Source organism: Poecilia reticulata, chromosome 5 (assembly GCF_904066995.2).
Source record: "Poecilia reticulata chromosome 5, P_reticulata-male-v2, whole genome shotgun sequence".
In the NCBI taxonomy this organism is placed as follows: domain Eukaryota; kingdom Metazoa; phylum Chordata; class Actinopteri; order Cyprinodontiformes; family Poeciliidae; genus Poecilia; species Poecilia reticulata.
In genome coordinates, this window is record NC_088834.1 from 22012255 (window position 1) to 22028422 (window position 16168).

Genomic DNA, 16168 nt, shown 5'->3' on the forward strand with positions numbered 1-16168 from the left:
ATATTAGAATACAGACAATACAAGTACAATTTATTCATTTATTCTAGAAATCGAGTAGCTGCAGTTAAGTATTTACACTTTAACTAATATCTTACGAACACAGCTGTAATTGTAGTATGTGTAATTAAATTAACTATTTTATCTTATTAATTATAAATGCTTTTACTGCTACCTTTCTTGCGGTATTTGTAATTAAAATACCACAAGAAGAAACTCCCAAGCTTTTAAAATTGGAAGAAGTCCTTGTCGTCAACCTAATCTTTAACACACTTCAAGTCTGGACTCTTGATTTCAGTAATCCTGACTGATATTGTCATCATAAACAGGTTATTTAAATATCGCAGATCATTTACTGAAGTACTCAAAATGTGTGCAAAAATGATTTTAAACATCAGAACTAGAGTTTAATTTCATAATGGTGACCAATCTTTTTATGTATGTGTCCACGTCTATGTAATAAGGAATAAGTGTTTTCAAATATTTTCAAAGTGCAAAAATCTATCTTTTTTGCATACTTTTGACTATTGGGCAAGTTTTGCACCTCAACCACATTCTAACCCACCACTCTCCAGGATCTGCATGTCATCATGAAGTAATTTATCTGGGCCATTTGGCAGGGGACAGAATGAATATAAGAAAAATATACAAAATAAGAAATAAAACAGCACCCCCCAAAAAACAAAAAATAGGTTAAAGTGCAAATTTTCTTTTTATTCTGATTTCATTTTACAGCAGAAATTATGTAAAGCATTCAGAAGACATATTCCACATATAAGGGCAATATTCAAAAACACTTTGCATGGCCTCAGCAACAAAATATTCTTTTTGAAAACATCAACAAGTTAGTGATGCTTGTGCATGCATGTTTGTAAAAACAAACAAAAAGAAGGATCAAAAACTAGGCTACAAAAAGAAAAAGAGAAATGAGCGGTTGAGATCGGCATGAGAACACAACGGCAGGCAGGATGATGGTACAGCAGGAGATGAGAGAGAAAAGGGAAGACAAGGGCGAAAGAGGAGGAAGGCAAGGGGAGGTCTAGCCGTAGGTTATCTATAAGGGTCTACCATTCTAGCATGCAATGTGGTGTTTGGCCACGCCCTCTTGAAACAAGGCCTGAAAGATTATATGGTTCGTTTCCAGGCGGACGTACGAGAACAGAGGCTACCTCTGTGCACGTTTTGCCACCTGTCTGCTGTGGCAAAGGTTCTTACCTGTGCAGTCTTTGCTTTATCTTAATCTTAGTTACATACTCTTTACAGTCACCATTCTCTGCGAAACATGATCCTGCTGATGGAGTTTCTGTGGTGTGGGATGGTATTTTGTTTATTGTACAAGTTGTTGAACTGACGCCTGTGTGTGTACATATGCGAGGGAGTTCCACTAAGTCATCTTTAGCTTTGGTGGTGAGAGAGGGAGGACAGTCTAATGTCTGTTCAAGAGGAACTGTCCTCAACATAGCAGTCAGTTAGATAAAAAAAAAAAAAAAACTGAAAATAAACCCCAAACACAAAGATTGTTATCATGATGGAGATGTATTACTTACAGTGCCTTTAAAAAGTATTCATAACACTGCAATTTTTTATTTATTTATTTTCTGATTTTGTCTTGTTTCAACTACAAACTTTAATGTATTTTATTGGGATTATTGGGTGACTATGAAGTGAAAGGCCCCTCCCGACCCCACTAAGGGACAAGGGTGTAAAGAAAATGGATGGATGGATGGATGGATGGATGGATGGATGGATGGATGGATGGATGGATGGATGGATGGATGGATGGATGGATGGATGGATGGATGGATGGATGGATGGATGGATGGATGGATGGATGGATGGATGGATGGATGGATGGATGGATGGATGGAGTGAAAGGAAAAGAATACACAATTTTCAAGATGCTTTAAGGTATACCTCTGAAAAGTGTGGCAGCCATTTGCATTCAGCTCTCTTTGCTCTGCTACCTCTAAGTAAAGTGCACCCAGTTGCCTCTAAGGTCACATAAGAGAGTCGGATGTTTTATAGAGAACATTACTGAGCATCTTGAAATCCAAGAAACAGAGCAGACAGGTCAGGGAGAAGTCGTGGAGAAGCTTAGAGCAGGGGAAAGCTATAAAACAAACCTTACAAAGACAAGGCTGTCCAGTCTAACTGAAGGGCAGAGCATAAAGAGCGTTAATCAGAGAAAGATTCAATCAGCTCCTAGTTACTTTGGAGGAGCTGCAGAGCATAAAGAGCGTTAATCAGATAAAGATTCAATCAGCTCCTAGTTACTTTGGAGGAGCTGCAGAGCATAAAGAGCGTTAATCAGATAAAGATTCAATCAGCTCCCAGTTACTTTGGAGGAGCTGCAGAGCATAAAGAGCGTTAATCAGATAAAGATTCAATCAGCTCCTAGCTACTTTCGAGGAGCTGCAGAGCTCAGCTGGGAGAATTTGTTGACAGAACCAACCTGGCATCTATAGATGGAAAGGTGACCAGATTCATGATGCATGAAGCTAAAAAGAGGAATAAATCCTGGGGAGAAAACCAAGAGTCTGTAAAAGACTTGGTCAGAGCTGAATTTTCCACTGGGATGATCCCAAATATTCAGTCAGAGCTGCAGCAGAATAGTTTAGATCAGAGCATATTCCGGGCTGAACGATCAGTCAAAGCCCCGGATGTAAAATCTGACTGAGCTTGAACTTTTTAGCAAAGAAAATGGGCTCAATTTTCAGTCTCTTTCGGTCTGAAGAGCTGGTAGAGACCACTTAACGCAGCCTTAATTGCACCACTAAATTCTGCATAAAATTAATATGGCGAGTTGCATCAAATGCATATCACACTTTTCATATTTTTATTACCAAAAGATTAAAAGAAAAAAAAAACGTATCATTTTCCTCAAATTCAATATGTTAAGGTCTGGGATTGCAACACGACAAATTGTGAGAAAGTTCAAGGGTTTAATACTTTTGCAAGACACTGCAAGATACTATAATTCAGAATAATCTAAAAATTGCCCATTCTAGGATCTTATGAGTACATTAAAGTCAAGAACATTTGCATCAGTGTAGTTTCTTATTACTTGCTTTGAATGTCGTTTAAATTTAGACAAAATCTACAAACTTAGGAGTATTTTGTGTGTTTTTTTTAAGTTGTTTTTTTTAAGTTGGAAGCTTGATCCATGGCACACCTTAAGTGATGACATTTTTTTTGGGGGGCGGGGGGCAGGTGTGTCAAACATTCAAATTAAATTTGAAGGTGCTACACAGTGATTGGACAGATGTTATATTATAAACCACGCACACACACACACACGCGTACACGCAAATGTACACAGCCTCCACATGTGGGGACACTTATGTTAATGCAATCCACATACCATCTCCCTGTTCTTCAACCCTGAGTATAATCTAAAGGAGAGATTTCATGCCTCCCAAAGACATAAGCACATGAGAGAAAGAGTGTGGCCTTATTTGCGTACGAGCCAGACTGTGTATCTTTGAGTTCCACGCTGTGTGTGTGAGCACATGGCAGTCGGAGACTGACTGACAGAAAAAGAAAATAAATCCACAAAGAGGATGTCTATGAAAGTAATTTAGACAGATAAAGAATTTAGAGTTTTGTTTTAGAAAAAAAAAAATTTTTTCTGGGAGTAAAATAAGAGAGAGATTCAGAAAACACACGAGTTTCTCAATAGTGATGCTGGGAATTGGCTTGTTATAGTGCCTCTCATAGACAGAAGCAGAATTAAATGTTTTGTTGTTTTTTTCCTCCTCTGATAAGTACACACAAAGGTAGGGGCGATACCGTCATATTTGTTAGCCTGACATAGTCACACATATGATCAATTAGGCCACGAGCGTCCATTCATACCAGACAAATTAGGGTTTTTAACAGAGAGCAGAACACTGTCAAGTTCAATTTTAACACACAATTTAGGAAAATAAAGAGATAACTGGGAACTTTTTTTTTGGGAAAATATACAATACTTCCTGATATTAGTTTTCTGTTGTTGAGCAGGCACTTTCTAAACAAAACTTCCCACGAGATTAAACTACATGTCATACAATTATGGCAGTGACAATGATAAAGAAAGAAAAAGAAAGAAAGAAAGAAAGAAAGAAAGAAAGAAAGAAAGAAAGAAAGAAAGAAAGAAAGAAAGAAAGAAAGAAAGAAAGAAAGAAAGAAAGAAAGAAAGAAAGAAAGAAAGAAAGAAAGAAAGAATCATAAAAAAATGAAACAAACCATGAGTTCAGAGACATTCTGTTTGAAGATGGAAAGCTTTGACTGGAGGCCGGGCTGGATCTGCTGTAGGTGAGATCGATGGTCTTAATAAAAGCAAATATGTTGCTGGAGCACAACCACACAGTAAGAGATGTTCAATGGATATAAAAAGTCTACACACCTCTTGCTTTGTAATGTAAAAAAAAAAGTGATAGATAAACTTTTTCCCTCCTAAATAAACAAATTGAAATCTTTTAGGCAAAACAAAAACCCCTGAAATAAAGTGGTTGTATAGGAGCGTGGATCCTCTTTTGCTGTGTTTGAACTCCAACAATCTCTCGTACTGCTCGCACGCTTGGGCTGTTTTAATGGCAACACAAATGTGTTTTCTTACGACGAGATTGATCCAACCAAAAATCTGTAGAGCAACCTTCAAAGTCTTCCAAAAGCATGTGGGGGAATGCATTACGCTGTCACAGAAAAAAAGGCTGGACTTTTTGTTGTTTTTATTTTGGTGGAAGTGAAAATAAAATAATTTCTGAGAATTCTGAAAAGTTAGCACTAAACCTTCAGGTTTCTGCTAGAAAGCTGAAGATGAACAGCCAGTGCTCGGACATATCATCTGAGGAGGGCTGATTGCAGGAGACGTTTTCGTAATAAGGCATATATGAATAATTTTCAAGTAAGAGTGAACAAATATTACCAAGTCAACATGCGTCCTGCTGACAGACTCTAACTCAAGCTGTAATAAAATCAGAACATGTTTCAGCAAAGCTTTAGTTTGGGGTTGTCCACACTTATGCAACCACATTATTATTATTATTATTATTTAAAAGATTTCAGTTTGTTTTTAACTGAGCGGTAAGGTTCAAAGAAAAAAAAAGTAAATAAACTGAATTTATAAAGTCCCTTTTCTCAGACAAAAGGTAATCAAGCTCCCCCATGTTTTCCTGTACAATGCAGTTCAAATTAAATTAACCAAATAAGCAGTTTCACATTAAATCTTATACACCAACGCCTATATATAAGCCTATGTTTCACATTAAAGATGGTAAGAGATGAACATCTTTTTGTATCACAGGATCCTGGCATTTTAATGTGTGCAGACTTTTTACACCCACTGTGGCACACCTCTTCTCTTCATTATTTACCAGTCACAGCATTCACATTTTAACATCATCGGCAATTTTAGCATCGTCTTTTGTACTTGCGTCGTCCCCGTCATCTCTTTATGCATAAGTCTACCTTTTTTCAGACAAACTTCAGGACTTGTAGGTCTACATCTGAGCTAGAACTAGGTTTACTATTGTTTACTGCCAGCATGTACTGCCTCTGTGGATCTTGCTGATAACTTTAGAGTACTGGTTTCCCCAGTGTAACATACTGTGTTTGTTAGGCAAAAATAGCATTCATAATGATTGGCACTACTGGCAAAACAGGTTTAATTTTTGCTAGCCAAGAAACAAAAGCACAAAGTGTAAATGGTTTTTTGTTGTTTTTTTTTTTTTTTCGTCTGAAAAATCATGGTTTCAGCTTACTTTGTTTTCCCACTTATAGTTCTAATGTTAGATTTTTCGTTTGCATGCTTTTAAGAAAATGTTCTTTTTCAATAACACTTATACTGGATACTCTTAAAGTGAAGCAGTTAAAATCCTCTCACAGTCCATAGCCACTAACATGTTCTTTTAGCTGTTTCTTTTGTCTTAAATCTCATGCACATTACTTTGTCTGTATTATCTACATTATTTACAAGCAATATGCCGTCCTGTGTACCCAGATCTCTGTCTAAAGTTCTCGTTACGGGAAGTAAAATAATTTATAATCTTAAATACAGTCTTCTTATGAAAAAGTTTCAGGGTCCTTGTATCCCCTTACCTCGTCAGTTTATATACAGAAATATGCAATAGTCCAAAATATGGATTTGATCGCCCGTATAGGGGCTAATACAGGGAGCGGTGCCCTGCACAGGGGCAGGTATCGGACCCATGTCCTTTACAGAGCAAGCATAGAGACCTCTCGGAGTCAAGAAGAAGTCAAGGCAATGTTATGTGACTCTGTCCTCAAAACCACAGTTAGGATTTGGAGGTTCACGCAGAACAAACTAACAGAGACATTTAACCATTGGAACATGTCATATTTTATCACACCGGGAGGGGGAGGTTTTTTTTGAGTTTGGGGACCAGTCTCGAGCTAAGCCACTCTTGAGCCAGTTAAAGAAAGAATTATACCCTTAAATAAATAAATAATAAATAAAGCACCCAAAAAAAAAAAAAAAAAGAAGTCGTTTGTCCTTACACGGTTCACATTACACAGGGCAAGGATAAGTCGATGAAGACATGAGACACAGTTACACATAGAAATACGAAAAGAAACAACACTAAAGCAGTTTTGGCAAGCATGCAGGAGCTCGTAGCTCAAACACATGCATTGAATTGAACGAACACGGACACACCACGTTGGGCGAGCAAAAGTGCTGCCGCTGAGAACAACTCCATACAAAGTCCATGTAGCAAATTAAGACATCGTTATTCAGGCCGCTTCCCTTTTCTCTAACAATGCTCCTTGTACATTCAAGTGCAGTTCCTCCCCCCTTTTTTTTTTTTTTCTTTTCTTTTTGATTAGGTGACTAATAGCTTTGTAAGCCGGTGAGTCAGAGTGGTTGGGTGATACTGTGAGATACTGAATCAGCAGAATGATTTGCCACTGTAGCTCTGTAGGATGATATAGAGGAGGAATAAGCGGGGGAGGGGGGAATCCTTGCATGCAAATGCAACACAGAAGTGAGTTTTTTTTGGTTTATGGTTTTCTTATTCTTTCACAGATCTCTGTTTAGATACAAAAGAACACAGCGGGGTTTTGTGTTTTCTGCATGTCAAAGTTGCCTCTTTCGCTAGCCAGCTGTTCCCCGTCGGAGCCTCTTCAGCACATCCAGCCACTTGTCTCAAACAGCAGGATGTTGTCGTCAGGCACTTCCTCTTTTTTTTTTGTTGTTTTTTTTGTTTTTTGTTTTTCCTTTGAACTGCTTGTCCCGCTCGACAACTTGCTCTTGCAAAGAAACATACCCATGAGGAGTGCAAAGAATGCCATGAGGTTAATGTGATGGCCTCCCAGTTAAACTGGAGGAGGATCAGTGCTGTGAGCAGAGCCTGGTTCTGGGGCTCTGCCCAGCAGTATGTCTGTCTGAGCTGCCATGATGGACACCTATCCTGTCCTCAGTCTGTCTGGGAAGAGTTTTTTTTTTTTTTTCCTCTTGAGAAATGAGGCCAGGGAGGTTGAGAGCAAGGAGGAGAAAAGAAGCGACAAGGAGAGGGCAATGGAAAAGGAGAGGGATGGGGGTGGGGCAGGAGAGATGGATTGGGGGGAAGAAGAGGGGAGGAGGGTAGATTGATCACAGGCTGATGGGGCTGTGTGCAGGGCCTGGTGATGCATTCTCAGGACCCCTGGCCTTTCTCTGCTCTCTGGCCCTGAGGAGAACCAAACGCACATTAGACACAATCAGAAAATAGGTTTACAAGGTCGGTGTGAACGTACGGAGTGACTCGCTAAGCCGTTCACATTGCATTTTGTCACATTACAGCCACAAAATTCAGTGTATTTCACTGGGAGTCGATACGATAGACCGACACAAAGTAGCGCATGCTTTTCTTACATATAAAAACCCTGAAGTTTAGCATGCATTTGGATTCAGCTCCTCCGACTCAACATTATGAAGAGACACCTGTTGTAGCAAATTACAACTGCGAGTCTTTGCACATCCAAAACTAAATCTTTAACCCATTTTTCTAAAAGAAAAACAAAACAAAAAACAAACAAACAAAAAACTCAGGCTCTGTCAGGTTGGTTGGAGGTGAACAGCAATGTCTTAGCAAATTCTCAGTCAGTAGGTCTGGACTTTAATTGTCTCATTCATGAACAAGCTTTTACCTAAACCATCCCTTTGCAGCTCAGGCTGCACATTTCAGCTTATAGTCCTGCTGGAAGATGAACCTTCACTCCAGTCTCGACTCTTTTACAGTCTCTAACATATTTTCTTGCAGGAGCTACAGTTTTAGCCCTACTTTCCATCCTTCACGGCTATCTTGCCTTTCTAATCTAAAGGCCAGATCTGTGGAATGGATGGCTAAAAGCAGCAGATTTTCCCACCTGAGCATCGGATCTATGCTGCTCCTCCATGGGCCTCTAGTTATGAGGCAGATTACTATTCTTTTATATTTTGCAGTTTATGTGGGCAGTCATATCTTGGTGGGTTTGCAGTTGTGACATACTCTTTTCATTTTCAGATTATTGATTAAATAATGACTCTTTGAGATGTTCAAAGCTTGGAATGTTGTTTATATAACCTAACTCATCCACAACTTTCTTCCTGACCTGTCTGTTGCATTTCTTGTTTTTTTTTATGGTGTTTGTTCACTAATGTTCTCTAATAAACAACAACAAAAAAAGAAATTTCCAACATACTTCTCATGGTTTCATCTGACAAAAAAAAGAAAGAATCGATAGCACTTTATTTGAAGGGGGGTGAATAAGACTGACATGACACTGTCATAAATATGAATAAGCCTTCATGAATATTTATGACTGTTGTCATAAAGCATATTTTGGTAAATTATGACACTTTTAAAGTTGACATTATTCAAAATGTCTTTGTTATGACAACTTGACATTAACCAATAAATCATTACTGATATAAATTTGTAATAAAAGTATTACTAATTGCACTTTAAAAATTAGGTATCTTTATGTTATTAAAGGTAAAGTTTAAACAGTAATGATTTCTTGGTTAATGTCAAGCTGTCATAACAAAGATATTTTGAATAATGTCAACTTTGTATTAAAAGTGTCATAATTTACCGAATGACGCTTTATGACAACAGTCATAAATATTCATGAAGGCTTATTCATGTTCATGACATGTGTTATGTCATGTTTATGAAAGTGTCACGACAGTCTTATTCACCCCCCTTCAAATAAAGTGTTACCAAAGAATCTATTGCTAAGCTTCCATTTCCTAATAAAATATATTGAACTTTGTGGTTGCAATAAAACAGAATGTGAAAAAGCACAAAGTGGTAAACTACTCTTGCAAAGCACTTTAACGGCAAGTTGTTTTCTTTTTTTTATATCATCCCTCAAATGTCAAAGAGAAATCAGCAGATGTTTGACAAACTCTCCTTAAATTCACATCCTTACACAACAGACGTACACTCAGATCCTCTGTACCAGCTCCATCCATCAAGGCACACAAAAAATTTGCATGCCAAGCAACCCTCGATGTCCCCTTGTGATAATCGGAACATGCCCCCAAGAAGACCGTATGCAAGATTTGCATCTCTATCTGTCAGTCATGCACATTTATTGTCATCATTCGGCAGTCCTTCGAGGCAGTCAGAGAGAGATAGGGAGGAAAGAAGAGAGCAGGAGGGAAGGATAATGATCCAGGAACTCCTCTGCCTCTCCCTCTCCTTCTGCTGTCATGCAAACAGGCATCAGCCTTCGAAAGAGAGGGAGCAAGAGGGGACTCACCTGTTTCAGAGGCCTGTGGTCCATCAAGGGGCTTCACAGGAGCAGCAAAACAACAGCAACTATTAGCACCGCTGTTAATTTGTGTATGTGCATTAGTGGGTGGGTGGTATGAGTGCATGACATGGTGCCCTTGCGTGAGATGAGTTTGAGAATGTGGCCGGAGGCTCGCGGCTCACCTGTGGCGGCAGCGGAGCAGGAACCTCAGGATCTTGCGAGCAGCCTGGTTCTGTTTTTTAGTTAGGATGCTGCTGCAAACAAAAGACAAGCGGCAGATGTTTTAGTGACATTTCTTGTGCAACCCCAGCGACGTCACACCCGCGTGTGCACATGGAGCACCTGAGGGAGTGCTTGTAGGAGCGGTAGTATTGCTGGATGAGGACTGCTGCCCTACGACTCTGCTGGAACTTCCTCTGTTCGTGGAAACTCCGGAAACGACTCTGGATCAGGATGGCTGCCAAAGTCATCCTCTTATAAAGTGCATACTGTAAGGGAAGACAGACATGAAGCGTGATGTTAGCAAAAAAGTGTTTTCTGAATTTTTTATTTTTTTTGTATGTTTTGCTTCTTACTTTTCTACATGGCCTTCCTCAAGTAACTTTACCCTTTGGACCTTTCCACATTTTTTATGCTACAACCACAAATTTAACGTGTTGTCTTTGGATTTTGTGCAATCTTGCGAAATGAAAGAAAGTGATCTTACACATTTTTTTTTATGTTTAACTTATAGATATCTGATAAGTGTGGCTCGAATTTATTTTAGCTCCCTTAAATCTGATACCCCTGAATCAGTTTCCACAGTCAGTCCTCAGGGGTCTGTGTCCTTAATGTCCTGATGTTAAAATATCATGTAACTAGAGCTATTTGCTTTGTGAATCAGACACTGAGTTGAAGCAGAAGCAAACGATTGTTTCTCAGTCCTTTCTGAGAGTTTTTACATCTGTATTTGGTGCCCAGAATGGCCATGAGGGAACATTCATTTCCAGTCAAGACATTCAGAGTATTTTCTTTAACACACGCAGAGACCTACAAGCTATATTTACACATTTAGTGTAACACAACCTACTTTCCAACAAAAAAACCCAAACAAAAAACAAGTCTCTATTAAAATCAACAATCTTACCTGCTTGTATCTCTTGTAGCAGCGTTGAATCACTGCTGCAATCTCTTTGTGTTGTTCCTGAATGGGACCCTGAGAACAACAAAATTACTGATCACATCGGACCGCCGATTGACAACAGTGCAAGGAAGCGTCACAGAGCGAGATACGCGTCAGCCGCACCGTCTGCAGGAGCAGGAGCGGAGGTCATAACTTGCCTTGTGTTTTCTGAGGGAGTGCAGAGCACGCCTGATGGTTTCGTACAGCTCTTGCTGCTCTGACTCAGTCATGGCTAGACAGGAGGAGCTTGTTTTCAACTTCTCCTCCTTCATAGCTGCACAGAGGAAGGAGCTCCAGTCAAAGGGAGACGAGGGCGCTTGGTTTGCATGAGGAGTCGGCTGCTCCTCCAGCCCTGAGAGTGAATTTGGTTTGGGGCTTGTAGCCTGGGGCTTAGATTTTAGAAACCTGCACGGAAAACAAAAACAAAAACACTGTGACAGTGACACACGTTCAGTGCTTTAAAAAAATTATAAATTAATATAGCAACTTCTTCTTGCATTTTACTTCACAAGAAAACATTTGCAGAATTATTTATATAACCGTGGAACTATCAAGAGACTTTGACTCACCTTTCCACCTCATCAAGGTAACCAGACAATGACTTTACGTCACTGCTGATGCCAACCTTTGCAGAATCTGTTTCAGTGACTGTGGTCTGCTTAAGCCTTCCAGCAGAAACATCCATAATGTGATCAGCAAGCATCGTGATATCCACCTATAACATGTGAAAGAAGTTTTAAAGTTAACTTTTCCTGTCTTTTCTTTATGTAATTTTTTAAAATGTATTCCTTACACCAAAACATTCTCTGAGTAGAGCAAAATAAAACCGCTCACTATACCTGCAAGTCATCTGAGTGATCCTGGTAGGTCAGCAGCTCAGTCTCCTCTCCCCTGTCGGACAGCACTCTCTGCCGCAGATGGATGGCCAACCGTTCTTTTCCTTGAATTCTCCGGACCAGACTGTTTTGCCCAAGAGACCGTCTCAGGCTCCACACGTTGCCCCCCTCAGACCTCCTTATCCTGGCCTGCAGGTGAGAGAACGGGGCACCGGGGAACCGAGGCCGGTCCGGGGTGGAGCTGGCAAGAGGTGCTCTCTGGTAGCTGAGCTCAGTTTTTTGGGACTTGGGTAAGACGGATTGGAGAGGATTAGGCCTCGGGGAAGAGTCGAGGAGGGAGCTGATGGTGTTGGCGCCGGGGGCCGAGTTGGCGAGCTGTTGTTGGCTCGTGGGGTTAGATTTGAGACGCTTGGCTGGGGGCGGACCTCCTTGTTCCACGTTGGCTCCTGGTTGGGGCGTTTGACCAGTTTGGCTCCAGCTCTGGTTTAATGGTTGGCTCTCTGTTCTGTTTCTTCTCACCTCTGCACAGGTGAAAAAAAAAAGAAAAAGTAAAAAATGACAACAAACCTTACAACGTACCACAAATTCCTACCAAAAACCACATCCTGCTCAGTCACAAAAATGACCAGAGTTCAACTAAGCCAAAAGGTATTCAAGAATAAAAAGAAATCGACATAAACTCATGACGTGAGGAGCTCTCATTTCTTAGCAAACCAAAATGAATGTTCAAGGAGAAACTTCTCGTGTCAGATAACAATGTCACTATAATTTGGCATAATTTGTGAAGCCTGTCTTTTAACACAAAATTGCAGTGTCTCTCAAAACTATTTACACTCTCTTAGATATTTATATTTAACATCTTTAACATCTCAAAGTGGTTTTTGCCTGTTGTAGTCACATTTTTCAATGTATTTTACTGGAAGTTAATAAGATAGATTCATGCAACAAAGTGAATAAGTATAGAAATTTAGGAAAATTATCCATAATTTTTCCTTTTTTTTTTTTTTTTACAAATAAAGTCCTCTAATCTGCTACCCCAAAATAAAATCCAGTTCTGCCAACTGCCTCCAGAAGACACTTAATTAGCACAAAGTCCACAGCCGCGTGTGTGTGATTCAATCTCAGGATAAATCCAGCTGTTCTGTGACGGCCTTTGGGGTTTGTTAAAGAACATTAGTGAACAAACAGCATCATGAAAAGGTTGTCCTGTTTGCATTTTGCTGCGAGCTATTTCGGGAACACAGCAAACATGGGGAAGAGGGCCTTTGTGTCACATGAGGCAAACACTGGACGCTGCGCTTTCATCTGAAATGCTGTTTACCGGAAAACCGCCTCAGATTACTGCGAACACAGGACTGCAACAGTAAAATACGGCATCAATGTCACACTGTGGCATGTTTTTCCTCTGGAGGGAAGGTGGTTATAGATGGATGGAGCAAAATACTGTAAAATCGTATAGGGGGGTTCACCTTCCAGAAGGATAACAACTCTTTACATGCAGCGAGTTATAATGGTGAACACATATTCACGGCTCACATTTCAAATCTCTATTATCAAAAACTTTGAAAAACATTGTATGAAATACCATCACAATTTGATGAAGTTCTCACAAGATAAAAAGTAAAGATGTTCAAGGACTATACTTTTATAAGACACTGACTTTATCCTTGAGAATTTAGAAAAAAGTTTGTTTTTAGACTTCTACAAATTAAGTGATGGGTGGTGTTAACATTGCAAAAAGAACATAATTAATGTTTGTTATCCTTCTTTTAAGCTTAGTGCCATTTAGTCTCACCAGTAAACATTAAGTATATCTAAAGCTGGTATAAAAGCTCAGACAAATCTTTTCTAAGTTAAGAAAATCAGTCAGCCAGTGCAGCGTAGAACATAAGATAGAAAATGACACGTAGTGAGCTTGAAACAGGCTGTTGGATGGATTTTTATGGCTTTTGCACAATTACTGACCACTTTTGAGCAGACTACTCCCTTAATACCAGTCAAAATCCTTATAAAAATGTCTCTAGTTAGTTTCCTTCATCAATTTAAACATCAGTCCTGAACAAAACATATTATGCTTCTGAAAAAAACAAACAAATACAAGATGCTTTTGGAACCTGGGGTTGGGTTGGTGTTGGAGCTGGAGCTGCTGTTGATTCCTCTGTTCTGCGATCCTCCTTTCCACTTCTCCGTCCAACTGTCCGCAGGCTGGCCCTTCGTTTGAGGACTCTGCTGCAGCTGCTCCAAGAGCTCGGCCAATCGAGTGTGACCACGGGACCGGGCGATATTCAGCGGCAGGCGACCCAGAGAGTCAGGAATGACAAGAGCTCTTGGATCCCACTGGTACAGAACCAGTGCCGCCTCAGTGTGGCCCAAAGCACACGCCCACATCTGCAGAAGATAGAATAACATAAACCTCATACACACAGGGAAAAAAAAGTGAAAAAAAAAGAAGAATGTAACAGTATCGATCACTCACAAGTGGCGTGCAGGAGAAGTGGTCGACGTTAAGAGGATCCACTTCCAGTTCCAGGTCAATGCTGTCGGCATGCTTTGTGCTGTGGAGTGAAGCAGCAAATGAGAAATCACTTCATCTTCACAGCGGAGGGTCACGTCCGAGCGTTACTCACCGCCAGCGGATGAGTGTTTGGATGAGCCCTGCGTAACCCTGAGCTGCGGCCAGATGCAGTAGCGTCATTCCTCTGGAGTTCGTGCTGTGGACGAGCTGGTTTGAAGAAGTCCAACAGGGCTGGGACATCATCTTCTCGCACACCACCACCACACGACCCTCAAATGTGCTCTGATCAGGGGAGCTCTGAGGGTTGAGAAGGAAAAAAGGCAAATGAGATAAAATGTTGGGAAAAATTGTATCCAAATGTCCAGCTGCCAATACCACTCTCTGGCTTTATTTGGTTTCTGTCCTGCTTTTTTTATTTTATTTTATTTTTTTGAAGTCATGAAATAACAACAATATCCTGGGTTAGAGAAGTAGCAGTCTGGAATTCTGAGATTAAAATATCATATTTTGCTTTATGCATCAACTCATATATCCTTTTCTTTTGTATCATTTTTGTGATGTCAAAATAGTAAAAAAAAAATGTTTTTATGGGTTAGTTTAAGGACAAAACATGTAGAGAACCTCACACCTCACTTTTTGTTGCATTCAATGAATAGAGGAACAAAAATCAAATTTTTCATTATTGGACTAGTTGATCACTAATCTATGGGAGAGGATTAGGACCATAGGAAGAAATAAAAAGGAAGTTTGAGTTTAATCTCAGATTTTTTTTTCCTGGTGGATCTAATCTTCTCTACTGATCAGAGTCAACTGAAGAAAGATTGGTTGAGTTAACTCTGTCCGGTTGACTACTGTATCTCCTGACTCCTCTCCTCCTTTTTGCAGCACATTTGCAGGGAAAATAAATAAATCTAAATGAATGCACATTATTTTTAGATCAATAAATGAACTGAAAAATGTGACAAAGATAACTCATAGAAGTGTCATTTGATCAAAAGTTTATTTCATATGATTCATTAAGGTTTAGGATATTAAATTCTGTCTGTGCTTGTAAGTTTAAAGAGAATAACATGTTGCAGGACGAAACTTCATCTTTATGAAACACAGTTTTACAAATTAACCTTGACTGATTTTCTTCACTTTGATGTTTTTATTTTCCTTTTTCTTCTTTTATGTTAGACACTTTTATTAAGTTGTACAGGAAACATTTCCACACAACGGACTCTATGTCTTACTTGAGACCGCTGATCATTGGCTCCTCCCCCCTCCACTCCTCCACCCTTGGTTGCCATGGCTTCTGAGCCAGGGTTCTGATTGGTTATTTCAGCCATCCTTTGCTCCATTTGCTCCAAACGCTCCAGAATGGACATCCTGAATTGGGTGTCTGTGGAAATGCAGGTCAGAGGTTTAAATCTGTTTGTCTTATTTAGGTAAGTGGGCAGAGTGCATTACCCAGTCCTTCTTAAAAAAAAACAAAAAAAAAAAAAACTGTGTGATCCCATCTTCTGCTCTCTCTCTTAGTTTTCTGTTTTGGTTACTACTATTTCATGCTTATTTTATTTATGCTCCTCAAAGCACAGGATCAACAGGGAGGGTGGAGCAACACGTTCAACTAAAGAGCTTTCATCTCTCTGGCATCTTGGGGAGAGCAGTTTATTCCTAATAGAGAGTAAAAAAACAACAACATCCCTGTATTGTAGCTGTCATACACAATACTGCTCTGTTGTTCTCTCATGAACACATCAAACAAAAACAGATTCACACTGACTGTTTCACAATAACAGAGTATAATTCAACCATCCAGCAGCTCTCTGCATCCAGAGGGGGAAAAAAAACATTGAAACTATTCTTTTTTATGCAGATATTTGAATAGTTTTGATTTGGGTTTTAAGTAGAATATGAGGTTTAACTACCGGTTTTTTTTGTTTTTTATTT

The 16168-nt window shown here is 39.6% G+C and overlaps 1 protein-coding gene across 2 annotated transcripts in view; it reads right to left on the reverse strand.

Annotated features, from left to right (window-relative positions):
* Positions 1 to 690: 690 nt before the first annotated feature.
* LOC103464925 (calmodulin-binding transcription activator 1) overlaps positions 691 to 16168 on the reverse strand; it is an 89923-nt gene continuing 74445 nt past the window's right edge. Inside the window, exons 11-22 of one of the 2 annotated variants that reach the window (XM_008409339.3) lie at positions 15469 to 15617; positions 14346 to 14530; positions 14195 to 14273; positions 13833 to 14106; positions 11722 to 12239; positions 11452 to 11597; positions 11041 to 11287; positions 10847 to 10915; positions 10063 to 10208; positions 9903 to 9974; positions 9727 to 9757; positions 691 to 7667 (exon numbers count right to left, since the gene is read on the reverse strand). In XM_008409339.3, the coding sequence (XP_008407561.2) occupies positions 7635 to 7667; positions 9727 to 9757; positions 9903 to 9974; positions 10063 to 10208; positions 10847 to 10915; positions 11041 to 11287; positions 11452 to 11597; positions 11722 to 12239; positions 13833 to 14106; positions 14195 to 14273; positions 14346 to 14530; positions 15469 to 15617 (1949 nt within the window). In that variant the 3' untranslated portion in view covers positions 691 to 7634. The remainder of the gene's footprint in view (positions 7668 to 9726; positions 9758 to 9902; positions 9975 to 10062; positions 10209 to 10846; positions 10916 to 11040; positions 11288 to 11451; positions 11598 to 11721; positions 12240 to 13832; positions 14107 to 14194; positions 14274 to 14345; positions 14531 to 15468; positions 15618 to 16168) is intronic. The other variant, XM_081607288.1, reaches the window with a different exon arrangement.